The sequence below is a fragment of the Pelophylax lessonae genome, assembly GCF_965119305.1.
Source record: "Pelophylax lessonae genome assembly, chromosome: 2".
NCBI lineage: Eukaryota > Metazoa > Chordata > Amphibia > Anura > Ranidae > Pelophylax > Pelophylax lessonae.
Window position 1 is genome coordinate 66849143 of NC_138769.1, and position 21532 is coordinate 66870674.

A 21532-nucleotide genomic window follows, 5' to 3' on the forward strand; every position below is an offset into this window, starting at 1 on the left:
CAAAAATAAATATTAATAACGTTTTCAGTGCCCATCAGTGTAGCCTCATCAGTGCCCATCAATGCAGCCTATCAGTGACCATCAGTGCAGCATCATCAATAAAGCTTATCAGTGCAGCCTCAACAGTGCCTATCAGTGAAACCTCAATAGTGCCCATCATTGCAGCCTGATCAGTGCCCATCAATGCTGCCTCCTCTGTGCCCATCAATGCCGCCTCCCCTGTGCCTGTCAATGTAGTCTCACCCATGCCCATCAATGCAGTCTCACCGATGCCCATCAATGCAGCCTTGCCCGTGCCCATCAATGTAGCCTCACCCATGCCCATCAATGCAGCCTCACCCGTGCATGTGAATGCAACCTCACCCATGCATATCAATGCAACCTCACCCATTCACATCAATGCAACCTCAGCCGTACCCCTCAGTGCAGTTTCACCCGTGCCCATCAATGCTGCTTCACCTGTGCCTGTCAATGCAGCTTCACCTGTGCCCATCAATGCAGTTTTACCTGTGCCCGTCAATGCAGCTTTACCCGAGCATGTTAACGCAGCTTCACCTGTGCCCATCAATGCAGCTTTATCTGTGCCCGACAATGCAGCTTTACCTGAGCCTGTTCATGCAGTTTACCTGTGCCCATCAATGCAACTTTACCTGATCCTGTTAACACAGCTTCACCTGTGCCCATCAATGCAGCTTTATCTGTGCCGACAATGCAGCTTCACCTGTGCCCATCAATGCAGCTTTATCTGTGCCCGACAATGCAGCTTCACCTGTGCCCATCAATGCAGCTTTATCTGTGCTCGACCATGCACTGACCAGTGCAGGGGGAGAGAGAGAGAGAGAGGAAGAGGAAAGCTGGCCGGATAATGACAGAGCATGGGTCATCCCGCTGTAACAGCTTTAATTGTAATTGCAGGACGCTCGCCGACACACACAGTCCCGCCTTCTAGCCCGACTCATTTGATAGACGTCACACCTCCTGGTTGGCCAGGTGTTCTGTCTATCAAAGAAGCCGGGCTAGGAGGCGGGACTGTGTGTGTCGGCGAGCGCCCGGCAATTACAATTAAAGCTGCAACAGTGGGATGATCCGCGCTCTGTGATTATCCAGTCAGTCGGCGTAGCAGCGCCACACTTGCCCTAAATAATTTTCCACTCGCAAAATGCGAGCAGGCGAGTGGGAAATTTGAGGGCTTTACTATTCTATATATAGGATATGGTAACTAGCATCAGACTTATAGAATAAATGTTTAATGTAATACAACAAAAGTGACATTTTAGGCCCTAGTAGGTGAGATGCACAGAGGGCAAATTTTGCAACAAAAATTATATTATTCCAAATCTCCCATAAAAAGGGACAAGTAACAGATTTTAATGTATTTTACAGGCAATTATTATTAATATTGATTACACACTATTTGTTGGCCATAGTTTATTTGTGATGGTCAGGTGCCCACAAAGCTTTGGCCATATAGTATGGAACAACAACATTAAAATAACTATAAATTCCCTTTAAGATTACTGCACTAACAGTTGTTTCTATTATCTAATTTATACAGTGACTTTTACCTGCTGCATACCTTTAAATGAAGACAGCATGCCCAACAAACAGCAGTAAAATGCTGATGACTTCAAACACAGGCAACAATGTAAATGTACAATGCTGAGTACAATGGCAATGCATCGCTGAAACTCTCAACAGAAAACCCTCGGCATAACTCTCGGGGAAGAAATCTGATTATTTATGACCTAACAGCAGCACAGTTTAGAATAGATTAATGTAGAAAATGTTCAATATCGAGAGGAATGAAAAAGATGGATATTGCTAGATGAAAAAGCCTTGCAGTGTGTTCCCTGTCGCAACCATGAAATTATGTTGCCAAAGCAATGGGAGGCCAATAGGATTTATTGTAACAAGTAGGTACTTATTCTTGCTCCTGACCTAGAAACCTCTTAAACGAATAGAGATCGCATAATGTTTGCAGAAACTCTAGGCGCACACATTGCTTTAACCCAGCACAGGAGGCAGAAAGATTGTCCCTCGCCTTCCTAATAATTACAATGCTATTCATTGCACAAGCATCAGTCAATATTCCCCATTGTTACCAGTGGGATAAATTGCACGATATTGGTGTCATGCATGGCATCATATATTTAAGAATATTGGCCTTGAACTTTGAGTAATTTATTCTAAAAAAAAAAATCATTTTTAAATGCTGGTTGCAGCAACACGCTGGTAAAACTAGGATTTCTCATACTTTTTAAGCCAGTATTTTCCAATGATTCACAGTTCTGCCTGTATAAAAATGTTAAAGACATTTAAATAATAATCAAAAATAAATATGCTACAATTTTGGGAGCTTATCAAAACTGAACTTATTTAAAGAGAGCCTTAAGTTTTGAAAATCATATTTATCGGTAGGGTGTAAGTTACGCAGTATGCCATTTAAACAGATTTGAAATACTTTTAACTACTTTTCATAACAACAGTTGATCAGTCTTTCAACTAAAAGCTTAGGCTATGTTTTCCACTTTATAACAACTCTAAATAGGAGTTTAGACTCCTGTATTTGAAATTGTAATAAAACCTAACTCTGGGCACAAACTTCTTCCAATCCTTAACTCCCTCCCTCCTCTAGCTGATTGATTAATAAAAAATTATATCTAAGTGCCCTTTTACTTAGGTAAAGCCGCAGTCACATGACACTTCAGGTCCAAGTCTTCTCTCCCCTACTGTTTACATCCGATAGGGTCCTTCTTCAGGTGGCCATGTTGCTGTCTACGTAACAATGATGGAGGTACCTATCAAATTGCAGAGTTCTATTAGTAAATTCCAGGGTTCTTTCAGGAAGAGGAGTGGTATCATCATGGTGATGCTATTGAGGACCACATGACATATCTGGAACACTAATTAGTACTCCTTACATCATACTTGCCTTCAGTTAAGTATACCTTACTTATCAAACTAAGAAAAAATGCAGAATTGGTGGAAGGAAGAGGGTTTAGATTTTTCCAGAGCTTGGCTTTATGATTTATTACAGAGCTGGGTCTAACCAACCCTAGTACATTATTGCTGAGAGAAGCCAAGGTATAAGCAGCATGAGGGAGCTGATTATAGTGTCCTGCAAGAGGAAGCTGAACAGTAAATCTGCTGCTTATAGTAATATACTGTCAGGTACAACTCTACCTTTATTTTAAAGGGAAACTTGCTTAAAATAGTTGAATCCATCTTGAATGGAGATGGGCAAGAGTTAATGCCACCATTAGGACTTCCCAGTGGGCAAAACTCTTCTCCACCCCACACCCACATAGTTGTGTCGGGCAATGAATTCAACTCACAAGCTATCATGCATACAGTAGGTTCCCTTTAGGAATATTGGAAGAACACTAATGACAAAAGTCTTGTTTTCTAAGTGTGGTAACCAAGTTATGAATTATGATAACAAATGCATAATGCATCTAAAGCATTCATATAGTACCTGCAAGGTGCAACCAGACTCTCAGAGAGGGATACATCAAATGTTGCAGTTCTGTACCTCTAAGTTTCAGGGTCATGCAAGAATCTTGCACAAGGCAATGAATACCTATCTGTACATATAAGGCCATTTTACAAGGTGTGGCATATGATATAAATGTTAAAAACTCAGAACAGCTTGCAATAAACGAAGGATCAAGTGTTCAAAAACTATATTTAAGTAATGCATGAACAGAATATGGTGTAATAAATCAATTGGGGATTCAAGAGGTAAGATTTTCCTCCTAGAGTCCACAGTGCTGCCTACCCCAATACAAAATAAATTCAACCTGTAATGGCTAGAGGAGTTGTTATTATGTTTACTATAATCATGATTATGCTTCTATTGGTACAATTTAGGAGTGAAAAAAATAAAATCTTGATTTAGCGTTACAGTTGAACATATTGGACCAAAAAGAAACTGGTCCCTTTGCTTTCCTGTAGCTAGACCACTGGACCAATAGTGATGGGGAGTGTACGTTTAAAGATAGAATTTCTGTTGCTATTTTTGGTACTTTTAATACACTCTTCAGAATTGTATAATTCTCTTTCTTAACCCACTGGTAGAAGTCAGCCTGATTCTCTCATAGATTTACTCTAGCTGACAATGCCTCAGCCTGAGCCGTCACATAAGTGAAAATCCTATAGAGCAGCATCTATTTTGGCCTTAGGTGTTCTTGGTTCAATTTGGTATGGAGATATAAATTTGTTTTCTGCCACAAGAATATTGAAAGCTTTGTCATCTTTAAGTGTTTCTTGAGGCTTGCAGGAATCCAATTAGCCTTTGATAAAATAACACCGTAGGGGAATTTGATTTATACTATCTTATAGTAACCTATGTACCCTTGTGTACTGAAGCTTCTAAAGTGTTACTTGAAAGTGCCCTAATAGAGTCAAGGTCTGTCATAAGGACCAATTAGCTCACCTTTAGCCTTGTATACCTTCAGTTCAAGCTAAACTTTCTGTCTCACTCATTTATTTTTTTCCAATACGCATGGACTTAACATCACACATTAGATGAATATGTGTAAATTAATGGAGATATTTGGTTATTAGTAAATCCAGTGGCTGTAAATCGGTAGCATATACATTAAAAGCAATATTCAGAAAATAATATTTATAAATATATATTGTTTATATGTTTTTTTTTTTTTTTAAGACCACATTAACATTGATTACCTTGTTACGATGGCACCTGAAGTAGGTGGGGTAAATTCAGTAGTAAATAAATGCATGAATGTTGTCACTAAAGCTGATATACACACAATATTGTTAGTGTTGTAATTGCTATTATTATTTTATTGTCCTACTTAGTCTACTTTACATGTTATTTTACAATTAATAATTTAAATGTAAAAACAAAATCTTATAGCTTAGCTTCTCTACAGATGAGAGAAGTGATTTTGGGATTTGGGATTTTACCTGTTAAATTATAGAATTAGACCTTTTAAACCTAAACAAGGATTTGGGTCCCTTTTAAGTGTGGACTATTTTGTTATTTACAAAATGCGGCATTTAAAAATGCTGGTAAATACAACAACATATTTAGTGTTTTAGGTGCTTATTGGCAGTGTATTCCCTTTCCTTAATTTTTTGTTAATCATTTAAAAATGTGCCTTTAAACTTTTATGTAACAGCCAGAAGGAGGAGCAGCGGAAATACTGCAGAGTGTCACTTGAGTGATAGCTCTGAGTCTGCTGGAAGCAGTTTAAGGTCTTTCACCTTTTTCCCCAGGGGAAGCTTTTATAGGTAAATCATGTGCATAAAACACTCTAAATGCACATATAATATTATAGGAATATTTTTGTTGAAATGAATAGTTTGGTGACAGGGTATCTTTAGAAAAATACTTAGCACTGTTATTATCTACTTGTGCTAGATGGTATATGCTGAACCAAAAGTATAAATCAACTGAGAAATACTCGTAAAAAGTTGTGATTAGGGTTGAGTGAACACGGACTGTATTATTCGGGCGCGTACCGGATAATTGGATTTTTGTTACTTTACTGTATATTTGGGTTTAAAATCCGTGTTCGGTAATTTTATTTCCTGTTTTGTATGTAATGGCGTGGTTTTAATAGCCAATCAACAAGCGTTTAACTGGTGTGCCATAGAAGCCATCACAGCCATGCCTACTAATGATATGGCTGTGATTGGCCAGCTGAAGCATGTGACCCAGGTCTTTATAAGCTAGAGACACAGCGCGGTTCGCGTCAGTCTGTTCTAGTGTAGGGAGAGAGCACACACAACAGTGCTGGCTGCTGCTGATTAGGGACAGAGACAGGAAAAAAAAACATTGTGGCTGTTAGAAAAGAATTTAGGGACAGGTCGGAGTGTAGGCAGGGAAAGATAGAAAAGCATTTTAGGGACAGGCTGCAGAGAGTAGGCAGGGAGAGATTAGGAGACACAGGACAGAACAATCCTCCGTTAGAGATCTACATGTATTTTGCTGTGTGGGGGGTGGTGCAGTGAACAATATTTTTGCCCTCACTTGAGCCCACTGAGGAGGAGGAGGAGGGAGAAAAAAAAATATTTTTATCAGTCTGTTGTGTGCAGCGTTCAGCTATATTTTACTACACAGTGCTGTTCTAATCTGCTATTTAAAAATTACAAATTTAAAGGGGAATTTTTTTAAGAGCAATTGCCATGCTCTTAACTACATTTTGCTCCCATTTGCAGCACTCTAGCCCTTTCCATTGTTTTTTTAGAGCCATTTTAGTGCCTGAAAGTTCAGGTCCCCATTGACTTCAATGGGGTTCGGTGTCCGGGTCAAGTTCGGAAAAAGTCCGGGTCACGGACCCAGACTTTTTTTTCGAGTTCGGCCAGATCCACCGAACACAGACATCCAGGTGTCCGCTCAACTCTAGTTGTGATAGGTTTCCATAAAAACACAACAGTTCCCTGATACAGAGGAATACGTTTACAGTGGGGCTTATTTACTAAAACTAGAGAGTGCAAAATCGGTTTGCATCTCTGCATAAAAAAAAAAAAAAAAAACAATCAGCTTCTGGGCTTTTTGTCAAAGCCTAATTGAACAAGATGAGGTTAGGAGCTGATTGGGTAGCATGCACAGCTACACCAGATTTTTCACTCTCCAGTTTTAGTAAGTCAACCCCAAAGTGCTTATCTGAATATAAATCTATTTTAGTGTATTAGTTCTAAAGATTTACAATATCAAGTCCTTTCACAGCATAAACAGGAACCTGTGATCATACTTATGATGTTTTTTTGATTTTTTTCTCAAGGGACAAGTAGTTCTTGAAAGGAAGGACATAAGTGAGAAATACAGAAACTTATCAATGTTTTCTATTCAATTACTTGTTGAAAAGATCATCATCCTGGTGATGTTAATATTCTATACATAAAAGGGACTTTAAACATGCCATCCAGGAAATTATTCATGATACTATATTGAAACATTTTCACAAAAAAAAAAAAAAAAACATGTTTTTTTTACACATATGCTTTAAAAATACTGTAATGATCACACTTTAAAAATATAGTTAAAATTGAGGACTCATATAAAACAAATAAAATATGAGCAGCCTGAAATCAATATGTCATGTCATGTCAACCGCTTCTTCAGGACTAGAATGTGTGGTGACTGTATTCAAAATATCATAATTTTCTCCATAAAACAATCCAAGAGAGGGCCGCCAGTCTCCCCTGGCCTGTGGGGAGCCCTTATAAAAAACAAAACAAGGAAAAAAAAAATAACCGCCAGTCATATATAGCCCATCATTAGTCATATGAACAAATCAACAAGGGTTGCAGTTTCCTGGATGGCATGTTTAAAGTCCTTTTTATGTATTAAGGTGTAGAAAAGTATGTGCTTTAGGATGATGCCTCCATATTATTATGATGTATGTACTATAATTCTACTGTTAGTTTATTGTAGTTGCTGTTGATGCTCTGCAGAGTTTTAGTAATTAACGAGTTGATCTATTGTCACAAAAAAAAATTTATTACTGTTAAATGGTGCTTTGAATTCATTTTTTTCACAATTACTATTATTAAACAGTTTAAAGTTAAAAATATTTTTTCTTAGTTTTAGATTATCGAAGGGTTAGAATCCCTGTCTGGTTTTTATTGCTGTCTGTGTCCCCATCAAGGAGATTTAATATTCTATTTGTTTGGACTGAAAATGAGAGAAAATCCAAAATATTAAGTTTTCACCAGACAAATAGTAGGGGGGTATCTTCCAATGGGAACATTTGTTCCAGTAAGCACTTTAGAGAGATTTCATCTCATTTTTCTGTTCAGTCAACAGGACAGAAAATAAGGGTAATTTTCCCAATGGGTAAAAGATGCCTGACATGCATTTTACCCATTCCCTACTCCAGGGGTCTCCAAACTTCCTAAACTTTTATGATTTTAGGGGCCTTAAGCTTGGTGGTTAGTGAGAGTAGAAAAAGTATCTAGTACTAGTAAATAGTGGAAGGAATAATGCCTATTGCTTATATCAGTGGCATTAAGAAGGCCCCTTTATTGATGACCAGTGTTCATTTTGTTGACAAAAAAATTTTCATCGAAATTTTTGTCATCTGCCTTTTTACAGTAAAGAGAACGAAAAGTGCACCACATGTTCGTCCACTGATGAAAACTATGACAAATATAAATTCCGTTTTCATCAATGATTGAAAACAAAAAACAAAAATGTGAGGGAGGAACGTTTACCCATGTGAACTTCCAGTACCTGAAGCTCCACCTGTATAGAGCATGTGCATGCTTCTGCTCCTACCAAGTGAGTCCATAGCATGCTTAGCATTTAGCACTGTGCAGCATTACAGGCCTCCTTAGAGGACGGTACAGAGCAACACAGAGCAATTCAGGCCTCCTGACGAGAGTTGTGACTCATGACCGTCCAGAGCGGAGCACTGTGAATGTGCACATTACAAGCCTCCCCTCAGACCACCATCCAGAGCACTATGTGAATTACAGATCTCCTGTGACCACTGTCCATAGCACTGTGTGCATTACAAGCCTCCTCAGACTGTCCAGAACACTGTGTGCAATGTATTACAGGCCTCCTACTCAGACTATCCATGTCCAGAGCACTGTGTGAATTACAGGCCTCCTTAGACCACTGTCCAGAGCCCTGTGTAGAATTATAGGCCTCCTCAGACCACCATCCAGGGCACTGGGAATTACTGGCCTTCTCAGACCACCATCCAGAGCACTGTGCAGCATTACAGGGCTCCTCAGGTCATCGTCCAGAGCACTATGTGAATTACAGGCCTCCTCAGACCACTGCCCAGAGCACTGTGCAGCATTAGAGGTCTCCCCAGACTGTCTAGAGCACTGTGCATTGCAGGCCTCCTCAGATGATCCAGAGCAGCTAAATCTATATCTGTGAGTTTCTTCAAACATTAGTAACAGAAAATGTTACATAATATTAGATATTTTTAATCCAGGTGTATATAATGAGTTTGGAAATTCTAGAAAAATGCTTCAATAATGCATTACAACTTAACTAAATCCATTCGAATTTAGTTGACCAAAAATGTACTGCAAATTGTAGTCAACTAAATACAACTATAACTAAAACAATTGCAGATGACTAAAATGGAATTAAAACTAAAATGGTATTTTAGTAAAAGACTATGATGAATGAATGGAACTAAAATGAAATCGAAATTTGATGCCAAAGTAAGCACTGTTGATCAGGGTCACTAATAAGGAAGTACAGTCAGCCCTCCTGTACTGGGCCTGGGCCCCATCAGTTCAAAAGAGGGCTCAGGCACCTGCTGTGCAGGAGAGCTGATTGTACTATGTTATTGCAGACACAGATCATCTTTTGCCCTCTCCTGTGTGCTGCTAGATTCTCCTCCTCTTTCTCCCCCCAGGTGCACTGCAGAGGGATTGGTCCTAGAACATGTGCCCCTTTAATCTGCTGTCTGGGCCCCTGTGTGCCCCTTTCCCCCACAGAGCTTCTGGCTTCCCTCCTCTCCTCTCCCACTGGAAGCTGCTTTGGGCATAAGCTTTTCGGATGGAGAGCAGGGGAAGGGGACAGTAAATCCCTAGACAGTGGATGAATATAGTGAGCAATTGGTACCAATTACTATGTCCATTTATCACTGAAGCATAGTAAACTGGAGCTTCAGGTAGCGAATGAGCAGGAAGCCTCAGAGCGCTTCCTGTTCATTTATCTCTGCAGCTGAGGCTTAGTCATTTTCAGCTGGGGGAACCCGCCCTGTCAGGTAGGCTGTATGGGGCCCCATGATTTGTAACAGCAGACTTTCGGTTGATGATGGGGGTAGGGGGTGATAATTCCCCATTTCTGTTGTCAATGGGAGAAATAATTCCCTACTGTTGATGTCAGCGAAATAAAATGGCGTCTGATTGTTGGTGTCAATGGGATGAATAGTGCCTTGGATACATTGGACGAATAGTACCCCGAGGGAATGGATAAAGGCAAGCAAATGGCTGCATCTGGACCGTAGGCTGCAGTTTGATGTTTGGATGGTGTTCTACTCTATCCTAAGTGAAAAAAAAGTGTGGGCTTTAGAAATACCTAATAGAAACATGAAATATGAAATTCAGCAAATTATTTTTAATTTTAAATATTTTTTATATATAAGTTGTGCTGAAAACTATATTATTGATTACAATCCCCAGAATAGAAAAACTGTGTTTACAAATGCTAGTAATTTCCCATTCACACACCCTAAAGCAAGTAGTGATGAACATTTCACATTTTGATGCATTTGTTAACAGGTTGCATCACTGTTACATGCTTTAGTTGCAGGCTGCTGTCCACGCTGTACCAGCTTTAAGGGTTGAGGGGAAAGGGGGAATGGGAAATCCTTGCATTTTTACAATGAAAGGCACTGTTTTCCTTTTTTTCTTTTTTTTTTTTTTCTTTCTTTACTTTATCAAAATGTCACAAAGTTGTGGTGTATAGAAACGCACAGTCAGAGAGAGAGAGAGAGAGAGAGAGAGAGAGAGAGAAAGAGCTCTGGAGCAGTGCACAAAAAATGCAGACATGCTGCAAATTTCTGTACGGCTCTGCACTTCATCTGATGCCTGCATTTAATGTATAGAGATAATTATTTTCTGTGTGCCCTTGAGGAGGCCTGGGTTATTTTAGTTCAGAAAAATGCAGGTCTCCACACAACTGTGAGCAAACACTAAAGCTGGAGGCACCTAGTATGTTCGGAATAAACCTACATTTTTTTTCTTAGTCATATCAATTGTAATTTCTTGGTCATATGAATTGTAAAAAAGAATAGGAAAAGTACAGGAAAATGTATACAAACCAGCATACACATATCTTTATCAAGCATCAGTCAAAGCAACACTGTGTACACAATATCTATTACAGCACACGACTATGGTGGTCTAATGTTGTTACTATGAGTCTGGATGCAACAACAAAACTTACCTTTGCCTTTATTCCTCACAGCAGACACTGGTATCAAGGGAATGATTGCATGAGAGGAAGAGAATAAATAGAAAATACAAATTAGAAACATGCTCAATAAACAGGTTTAGAGATGATATCAAAGGTCATATCACCCATAAACTGATATTTCAATTTGGGTACATACTAAAGGGTTCAATATACCATAAACTTTTTGTATCCTTTGGGTAACAAAGGATCAAAAAAAATGGTCAAAGAAAGTATGTGCGGGCAATGATTTATTAATAGTAAAGAGACTGTTATTTTGCTTACTAAGTTGGGGGTGCACTGACTTCAATCAGCCAAATATGTGCAAGAAATAATACTTTTTGTTAAAATTTTTTAACTCCTATTGTACATGATTGAGTAATAATTAATGTGGACATAACTTCACCTTATGTTCCAAGCTAATACCTTTCACCCTCCAAGTAATTCACTCCCCATGACTCTCAAAGTATGTCAACAATAAATTAAAAAAATAAAAATAAATATATATATATATATATATATATATATATATATATATATACGCATAATTAGCACACAAAATTAATATGTTAATTTGAGGATTTTATCTGGTATTTGTTTGTTATATTTTTGAATTTTTAGACAGTGGTGGCCCTCTCCTTCAATGTTTCCTAGGCTCTCATAGGTATATGCACCTGTCACAGTAATTACTAACATTTTCTCACTCTGCCTGTTGGATTTTTAATTTATTGCGGATTTCATGTCCTTTCAGATAATAAAGCAGGAAGATTTTAACCTATTCTGTTACAACAGGTGGAAGCAAGCTCTAAGACTAGTGGATAAAGTATCTGGGAATTCTAATGCACAGAGCCTCTAGTGGATTTTTTGGAGTAATATAAGAAACTGCAAAGTGATTCAGACCACCAAAGTACATCAATAAAAAAGACACAAGTTCTTGTTGAATTTGGCATTCACTTTGACTACATATTTGTTATGCAGCCTTTTACAGACCAGTCAGCCACCTGAAGAGCAGTAAATGCACCAGATTTGCATTACACTGAAAAGCTGCAGCAGTTGCCTCTTATAGAGCAGAATACACAAACACTTTTTGTTGTAGTTTCATAAATTTATGGCTAGGTCATTCATTTTTAAAGGAAAGTGGATATATGACTTGGAGGTACAGTATGTACATTGTGCTCCTCTATAGGAAATGATTTTCATAGAACATCAATAGAAGTCATACAGTGGTGGGCCACTTATGAGATTGCATTCAACTACATCAAAAGTGCAGATCATCAATCGCACATCAAAAACACATGTACACAATTGTTCCCTTTTAATATGATAAGCAGGTCTCCATTTACTGATCTGAATAGAGATGTGTTCTATTTCAGAAAAATGCATGAACGACTGGATGGGCAGTTCAGAAGGGGAAACATTTAGACAATGCTCACAAAATATCAATAAGTGTGCATACTTGCAATGAGCCAAATGTGCTAATTTACTCTTAAGGAGTTGTGAACCTTCAAAGGCTAAGTTCACCTTTTCTGGCAGAATTTCACTTTTCATAATAAATAGAATCCTTTTGTAAAATCATTTCTGCCCCAGCAATCCCAATGTTCTTATCTCTGTCTTACCTCATTCACAAAAGTTTTGAAATGTCATGTTTCTGTCTAAGTTTTAAAACATTCTTTCTGCTTGAATCACTTCCTGTAGGTCAGCTCCCAATCTTCTCTGTGTTTTTGCATTACAGAAATGGGTGTGATAGGGCGTGTATTACCAGACTGGACCACACCTCCCATTACTATACCGCCACCTACTTCTTCCCTTAAGGTCACCATACATATTATATTCGGATTGTACAATCACCTTTGGATCTACCATCAGCTATGTAGTGCAAAGGCCTGCCTGATTTGATACAAATCATATAGATTGTTTAGGTGGGTCTCCTTTTTCCAAAGTTCTGGTAAATCTAAAGGAAATTGTACAGATATCGTAAATGCAGATAGCATAGTGTATGGTCATCTTTTAAAATTAAATAGGAAGGAGTGGGTGGAGACACTCAGCTGTTAGGCCCCATTCACATCTTGACGTAGCAGGAACTTATGTTCCCCCACACATTTTTTTTTTTTTGGGGGGGGGAGGGGTTTGGAGCCTTTCTGTTTGTCACACATAAAACAGCCCAATCACCTCAATGAGCTGCCCTATGTGCAACAATCGCACCAAAGAAGCTCCAGAACTTTTTTTTTTTAGAGTGGAGCATGGTGGATTTTTAACTGTGCTTTTTGGTGCATTTGTCATCTGTTTTTTCATGTGGCAAAATGTGTGTTTGCTTCTGCATTATATGCGCAATTAACAATTCATGGCACTGAAAGTGCAACTACGGTAGTTAGTTTTAGGTGCATATATGTAGCCATACGCTATACAATCTGATTGTACAATCTCTGTACAGTCTCATTTAGATTTACCAAAACTATGAAATAGGCAAACCTACCTATCTATCCAATCACTCTGTATCCAATCAGGCAGGCCCTTGCACTACAGCAGGGGTGTGCGCATGCGCACATAACAAACATAGCAGCTGTGGCAGCTTACAAGCCAGAGAAATGCACGTATGGAGGGATGCTGGGGATGCTGTGCAAACATAGTCAATGGGTGAAGGGTGTGTGCTAATGAGGTCAGCTGGTAAACTCCTTCCCATGTCTTACTGGTTTCTCGCTCTCAAATCCTTATACCAGGAAGTAAAGAAGCTTTCTAAGAAATGCAGCAGGGGTTAAGGTCAGGCCTTGTTCTAAAGATCAAAGAAAGCTTTTATTTTTCTGGTCAATGATATATAGGTACAAAGGAGAGCTGGAACTTAGAAAAAAAAAGTGACCTCAACCTAAAACAATAGTTATTTGTTAGCTTAAAATGTGTTCTCTTAAAAAAAATGCACTTACTGTTTCAGAAGCCAATGGCAGATAACTACAAGCTGAATGGCCCAATTAATTTGACCTTCTGGAGACTCTAGAGGTGAGGTTTCTGATCTGAATTTTCCAGGTCAACTCAAAATGCAGGTGCACTACAAATGGTCTTTCTGACCATGCTGGATTTTTAATGTATTTAATATTATGGATGATCCAGCAAAACAATATGGATTCTGCTAATCAATTATAAAAGTGTGAATTGTCTGTTGGGCCACTCATTGGTTCACTAATATATATTTAAATACATGTCTGGTTTATAAGCAGATGACACTACTTTTGAATATTGAGAGGGTTTTTTGTTTATTTGTAGGTAAAATGACACCACGGTGTCACAAAATACCAAGCTTGTAAAAGTGGAAGCAATATACTTACCTTTCTAGTGGCTTGTGTGTTGAGATGTAGCTGCTTCACCAGTCTCCAGCTACTGCATGTATTCCATCCCTCTGGAAAGGTGGAAACTCTGCTCCTCCACCACATGCTATGGTTTCTTCCACCAGCCCCTTCATCATTACAGGATGGAAAGGGGGTAACGGGTGTTTGAACCACCCAGCAACCGGGAAGCAGCAAAGTGGCATTTCAGCACACAGACCCACAGGAAAGGTAAATATAATGCCTCTTCTCTAACAGGCTTGGTGTTGTGTGCAAGTCTTCCTGTGAGTCTCCCTAAAGGGCATAGGGGTTAACAGGGAAGGGGCTAGGAGTAGTAGCCTTTCTACCCCAAAGTAGAAATTGCAAGGAAACTAAACTGCATAGTGATAAACAGCATTATAAGGTATTTTCAAAAGTAGCCTTTAATATTTGAACTAGGATGCAAAAAAATATACCTGTTTACCATTTTAAAAACTCAGTGTACAAAAAGAAATGATAACATTTAAATTATTTTATTAATACAAAATTAGAAAATTATTGTACAATTGCAAAATCAATACAGTAGTCCAGTGTTAAGTAAATGGTTATAAAACTTTATGCACAGATTATAATGTAGTGTATTAATACTAATTTGGAATAATGCTGTTGTCAGTTCCCACTGTAATAACAATACAGTATTAATTGAATCTAGGAACATTCTGTTGATAAAGAGAGGTGAAAGTCCACAACCTGCAAAATTTTATTAAAAAATAAATACTAGATACATTAAAAAAAAAGTAAGTGCTGGCAATATAGGCAAAAATATAAATTATACAAAACCCAAGAGGGAAGAAAAATTTTAAAAAGTACAGGCATTTGATAACTTAATCGTTTTATCAGGACTAGTAGGGCAAGTGCACATAATTTAATGACATTAATAACCAAAGAGACTCAGATCTGAACTGGGACCTTGTGGCCCAAATAAGTCTGAAAGTCATAAATAAGCAAGGGACCTTATAAAAGTAATGAAATACGCTCTAGGAATATTCTCCTAATGTCTGACCTACTTGACATGGAGCTGAATTACTTTTTTCATTACCAAAAACACATCTCAGCACAAAGACTGGGTATTTTATATTGATTTAAGAAACGGAAAAGCAAATTACTAAGTGGAAAGCTTACAGTCACCACACAGTTTAACTTAAATGGCAAACCTTGGCTTTACTTTGCAGAGGAGATTGCAGAATTCTTAATTAAGTTTTATATATAAGCAGCATTGGACTGCTCTCAAACCGCTTGTTGATCTATCCAAAGTAAATTTGGATTAGACGACTAAACCCTAGTACACACTACTAGTTTTTTTTTTTCATTCAACCCAGCGGGTTAAATGGAAAAAAAAAGCTGACAGCTGTGGTCGGTACCATTAACAGTACCATTTCAGTGTTTGAAGATGACATTAAGCTTTGCAGTGGAATAATGTCCTTACATGTCTCCAACTTACAAGCTGACCTCAATGCACTGTTTCATTGGGCAACTTTGTGGCAAATGAGGTTTAATGTTGATAATTGTTAAGTTGCACTTGGGGGCTAAGAATATGTATGTATCATACATACTAGGGAGAGTACAAGCTGTGGTTTCCAAAACAAGCAAAGTCCTTTCTTGTATTAAGAGAGGCATGGACTCCAGAGAGAGAGATGTTATTTTGCCCCTGTAGAAATCCTTAGTAAGACCTCATCTGGAATATGCAGTTCAGTTCTGGGCACCAATTCTCATACATGATTTTGAGGAACTGCAGAAAGTGCAGAGAAGAGCAACCAAACTAATAAGAGGCATGGAGGAGCTCAGCTATGAGGAAAGATTAGAGGAACTGAATTTATTCTCTCTTAAGAAGAGGAGAATAAAGGGGGGATATGATCAACATGTATAAATACATACAGTAAGTGGTCCACATAGTAAACTTGGTGTTGAGTTATTCATGGTCATCACAGAGGACAAAGGGGCAATTTTTATGTCTAGAGGAAAATAGATTTCATCTCAAAATACGGAAAGGTTTCTTCGCAGTAAGAGCTGTTAAAATGTGAAATAGACTCTCTCAAAAGCTGATTCTGTCTAGCTGAGTAAATTACTTTAAAAAAAGGCCTGGATTATTTCCTAAATGTACATAATATAACTGGCCATTAACATTTATAGGTAAAGTTGATCCAGGAAATATCTGATTGCCTCTCGGGGGATCAGGGAGGAATTTTTTCCCCTGCTGTAGCAAATTGGATCATACTTTGCTGGGAGTTTTCACCTTCCCCAGGATCAACTATGGGTATAGGATTGTGTATATGGGATTGCATGATTTTCTAAAATAATTTTTCTCTTTTATTGGTTTAACTATATGTGTCTCTCAACCTGACTATGTAACTATGAATGAATGGCAAAGATTCAGGTTATTTAATTCAATCAGCTCTTTTGTGACAATAACATGGCTTACAATGCACTATCTCTCCAGCCAGACATAACCCCTCCCCTGATGAATTTCACTATTGTTTCACTATTGAAGAATGTTGTCAACTTCCAGAACTTGTACATTGTATACATTGCTATTGTAATAAAGGTGATTGAATGAAAAAAGACTTCAGCAGATTGTGATTTGAATGTGTGCCTTGTTAAATATTGAGTATTGGGTTTCATTCCAGGGGTAAAACATACATACTTATTGCATTGCAGAAACATTTTTCACCTTGCTTTCAGTGTGTACTATTAAATTTAATAGTACACACTGTAAGTAATATTGTGGTCACTTTACAAATTCAGCACTTGACATAAATTCGAGTTTCTTTTATCTTTCTAATTGATTGTTGATAAAACACAGGGTAAGCATGACTGGGCCAACATTGTGAATGTTTAATTCTAGAATACCGTGGTTAAAATATATGTGATGCTATTGTCAGATTGGTTATGTATTTTTTGTTTTTTGCAATGAAGCTCTAATTATTGGTGATTACTTTCCCTGAAGATGCCCTACTAAGTGAAACACGTTGGGAGTGTCCACTTTTTTACCGCTGTGAAAACAAGGACAACAGGGCCATTTTAATAACTCGCTTGTTTTTAATATGGAATTTTTAATGTTTTAATTCAATAAATTGTGAACTTTTTATGAATTAAGTCAATTACTGTCTATTTTAAGCACCTTAAAAGTCCCATTCATCTCCTCTAAAATCTGTTCATGAAGGGATGTGGTGCTGACAAGATGTTATCATTCACCCACATCATCAATAAAATTCTGTAGTCAATAACTGTGGAGTGACTCATTCATTATGCCTGGCTATTGCTTGTAATAGTTCAACAGCAGCAACCACTGTTAATGTTGCGTTGTAAGTCATTTACCTTTGACCACTCATGTTAATAATGTAAAAAGGTGATCCATTTTTCTTTCTGGGATCTTGTACATTGCATTATGGTATGCCCCTGATTTTGAGGCAGGTGATTTTATTACTGGAGCACCAAGTATCTTTATGGTTCTGGAGTTTAGATAAACATTTTATATACAATTATGAATTAATTTTGTTAATACTTTGGTGGTATAATGGTATAATTTAAAATAGAAAAAAATATGCATATGTAAAGGGAGTAGCAGTGGGATGCAGCAATATAGACAGCTTATCTACCTTGGCAATTTATTCTTAATGTAATGGCTACCTCAGCCTTTACCCTAATCAAGTCTTCCTCCAAGCTGTGAATGTACCCCTATACTTACCAAATTAAACAAAGGCAGAAAGTAGAGCACACCGCACATTAGCCCGCATAAAGCCATCACAATTTACTGCTTAGCCTTTTCTCTTCAGAAAAGGGACAACTGACTAGTTGCTATGGGTTACTGCTCTTTAGTCATCATTGATGTTGATTGCATTGCAACATTTAATGCACTTAGATGGATTTCTTTCATTATAGATACACTTACACCATTATGAGTTGAGTGCTCTTATGCAATCAGATTATTTCATGTTATGTAACATGAATTGGTATATCTAAAATCAAAAATTGTTTTGCTTTGTATAGGGTGGGGGATGATTTATTTTTTTTCTCAGAGACACAGTATAAGCTGAGATGCATTTCTCTAAAGTAGGAGAAATCCTCTCTTAGACAGCTATGTCCTTATTGGAATTATCTGAAAGCATCTATCTGCTATTGTTCCTGTGATAACTCAAAATTTGGGATTTGCCCCAACACCTCTTTGAAACTTTGGGTTAAGTTAATGAAAAGTAGGTACATGCTGTATCTGTTTTTGGGTTCAGGTTTGACTGTGGTAACAACACTGTATCGATACAAGGAATATTACAGTAATTAAGAAATGTGCAATCAAGTGACTGAATGAAAACTTACTGTTTGAATAATTTTAAAAATTCAAAGATTATGCCATTTATCTCTACTAAAATGGATGATATTTGGTAAAAATATACATTTATAAATCTGTCTAGATTTTCCAAATTTGGTGGTTCATATATTTTCAAGGCATCAATGCCTATCATGCATCTATATGATCCTGGAAACAGCAATACATTAAAAAGAAGAAAAAAGAAAGGAATGAAGCTCATAATAAAAAAAGTGTTAAGATGACCTGCAACTTAAAATTCTCAATATCCGGTTGAAGCTATCTTGTTTGATGCATTCATTATAATAATTGCAACTAATTCTACATTGTTCTGTCAGCTGCCATCACAGACCTAATTTGCAGTGACAGCTGGTTTGCCCATGTATGATGTTTTACACAAAAAGCATCATAAAGCCTTGAGGCACCCTCTGCCTAAAACATTCTCAGCAGACACTGTGATATGAGTTGGCCAAATCATTTATCGCATACCATGCATAGAGCTACCAGCTTTTTAAGTCCATCAGTCTATCAATATTTAATAGAGATCCCCGAAACACTGCCGAATACCTTGAAAATTGTGAGTGTCAGGGATTTTTAAAAGCATATTAGACATGGCTTAATGAGTATTTTGTATGGATATTTTTTCCATTATCTTTTTTTTTCTAGTTGATAATAGAATTCAGGCTATTTTGATTCAAGGTATCTTTTTACAGTTCACTAAACAAATAAAGCTCTTTAAAGTGTTGGCTCAATAAATAATCCACCAGAGAAAATGACTATATGCTTGATGGCAAAAGAACTGATAACTTAGACAATTTTTGTACTGTCGACAAACTCTCTGAATTATAGTTCGAACTTTTTTTAATGAATTGTGCCGGTTTATCCTGTTTTATGGGTTTTTTTTTCTAGTGAAAGCATAATGCAGAAATTAAATATTAATAAGTAGAGAGCTCAAAACATTATCAATCATATGGCCACCTTCATATTCTAGCTACTTATTTACTTTAATATCTATTAGTACTATTAATATTAGTATCACTTTTTGCATTTTTTTTTGAGTAAGCCTGAAAAGAACTGACAACAAGTAAGGGGTTTGTTATCGTATGCTTATGTTTAGGTTTTTCTGGAAAAGGAAACATACTGTCATTTAGAGAACTCCTTTTAAAATCTGATAAAGTACAGGAAATAATAGACATATAGATATGCAATCATTGGTTGGCCCACAGGATGACTTAAGTTATTCAATGCATTCTTTGGAGCACCACTGCCAAAAGCAAAAGCTAATAGATAGTTTGGAATTTTTAGACTAACAGCCTTTTTTTTTTCTTTTACTTCTGACACAGAAGTGGCATTATGTCCATTAAAAATCTGTAGAATGTACATGTTTCTTTTTATGTGCATCTTGGACAGAAAAAAAGATTGCTAGGTGTTCATATAATAAAACATCTGAACAAGGCCAACTGTCCAATGACAAACTTAGTCTGTAATTGAATAAATACATTTTTTGGTGGTTAAATATAAGGGTTATTGAAATGCAACTTTATCCATTTTAACTTTTCTGCTTTTTTATCCCTTCTAAATATTTTTTTATTTATTATTTGGCCAAAAGAGTGAATTGTTTTTTCAATGTAAAAATTAGTTTATAAAATTAATTATTTTGTTCAGTCTTGTTTAGGTCCCTAAAACAATCAAGGTAGTTAGATAAGTTTCAACAACAAAAGTTGACCCAAATCTTTAGAGAGAATGACATCTGGGGCAGAATTCTGCAAATCTAGGTGTCAGCCCTGTTTGCATAGCAAGTTAATGTCAGGGGTTAAAGCATTACAGCAGTGGCATGTGAAACCACTTCACAATTTAATTTCAGTAAAGAGCAGAGATTGATAAATAATGGTTTCACATAGTCTTTTTTTTTTGTCTGGGAACTATTTAACAAATGTACTTTGATGCAAGTGCTGTCCATACTGGTCTGGAGTTACACATAGGTTACACCTAATATTTTAATCTTTGTTTGAATAACTAAATCCTATGGACTGCATTTGGAAGTATGCATAAAAAGCCTGTGCGACTTGTAAGCCATGAAATAGGTTGTTGCAGTTTTGTGTGCTTTTTGTCATGAGAAAGAATATGCCTTTATGCATGGTTTACCAATTGTTTACTAGTGGTTTATTAACCTGTTTTTCTATTCCTACCAATGACTATAAGCCACAATAATTCACTGGAAGAAAATGAGTGGACCTGGGAAAAACCAATAAACTAAACATACGAGATGTGATATATATAGCATAAGACTGCAAAGGATACACTATACAGAACTAAAGCTGGATACACACTATCCAACTTTTGTGGTTAGATTACCTTCAGATTTACCTTTTCCATGTAGTGCAAGGGCCTGCCTGGTTGCATACAAATTGAAAGTGTTTAGGTCTGACCTCATATTATATGGTTTTGGTAAGTCTAAAGGACTGTTATTTTTCTACAACCAACTTACTTTAGCCTCAAGAATTCTACAAAGCTATTGGGCAGGAAATCTTTTCTCAGCACCCCCTTACCTTAAGAGCCGGTTCACACTGGGGCGACTTGTCAGGCGACCTGGTCGCCTGACAAGTCACCGTGGGTCACCTGCCATAGATTAGCACAGGACCCGTTCTAATAGGAGCGACACAAGTCGCTCCGACTTAGAAAAAGGGTCCTGTACTACTTTGGGGGCGACCTGCAGTGACCTGCATTGACTTCAATGATATGAAGTCCGTGCATGTCGCTCCGAGGTCGCGGTGCGCGCTGTGCACCGCGACTTCACAGGTCGCCCCGGCAAGTCGGGTCGCCCCTATGTGAACCGGCTCTTAATGGCTGCTAACACAAAAAATAGCCGGTATCCAGCAACACAGAAAACAATGTAAAACATTTCCACTTATATTAGAACTTCACAAATATAAGCATTTCGTAGCCTATTAGGGTAAGGCATTTTTTTGTTTCAGCTTT

At 37.5% G+C, this 21532-nt stretch overlaps 1 protein-coding gene across 2 annotated transcripts in view; it reads right to left on the reverse strand.

Moving 5' to 3' along the window:
* The window catches only part of CADM2 (cell adhesion molecule 2), a gene marked incomplete at its 5' end in the record, with an annotated part of 586202 nt that extends 575217 nt beyond the window's left edge, over positions 1 to 10985 (reverse strand). The window contains one exon of one of the 2 annotated variants that reach the window (XM_082245592.1): positions 10895 to 10985. In XM_082245592.1, the coding sequence (XP_082101718.1) occupies positions 10895 to 10985 (91 nt within the window). The remainder of the gene's footprint in view (positions 1 to 10894) is intronic. The other variant, XM_082245593.1, reaches the window with a different exon arrangement.
* Between the last annotated feature and the right edge of the window lie 10547 nt (positions 10986 to 21532).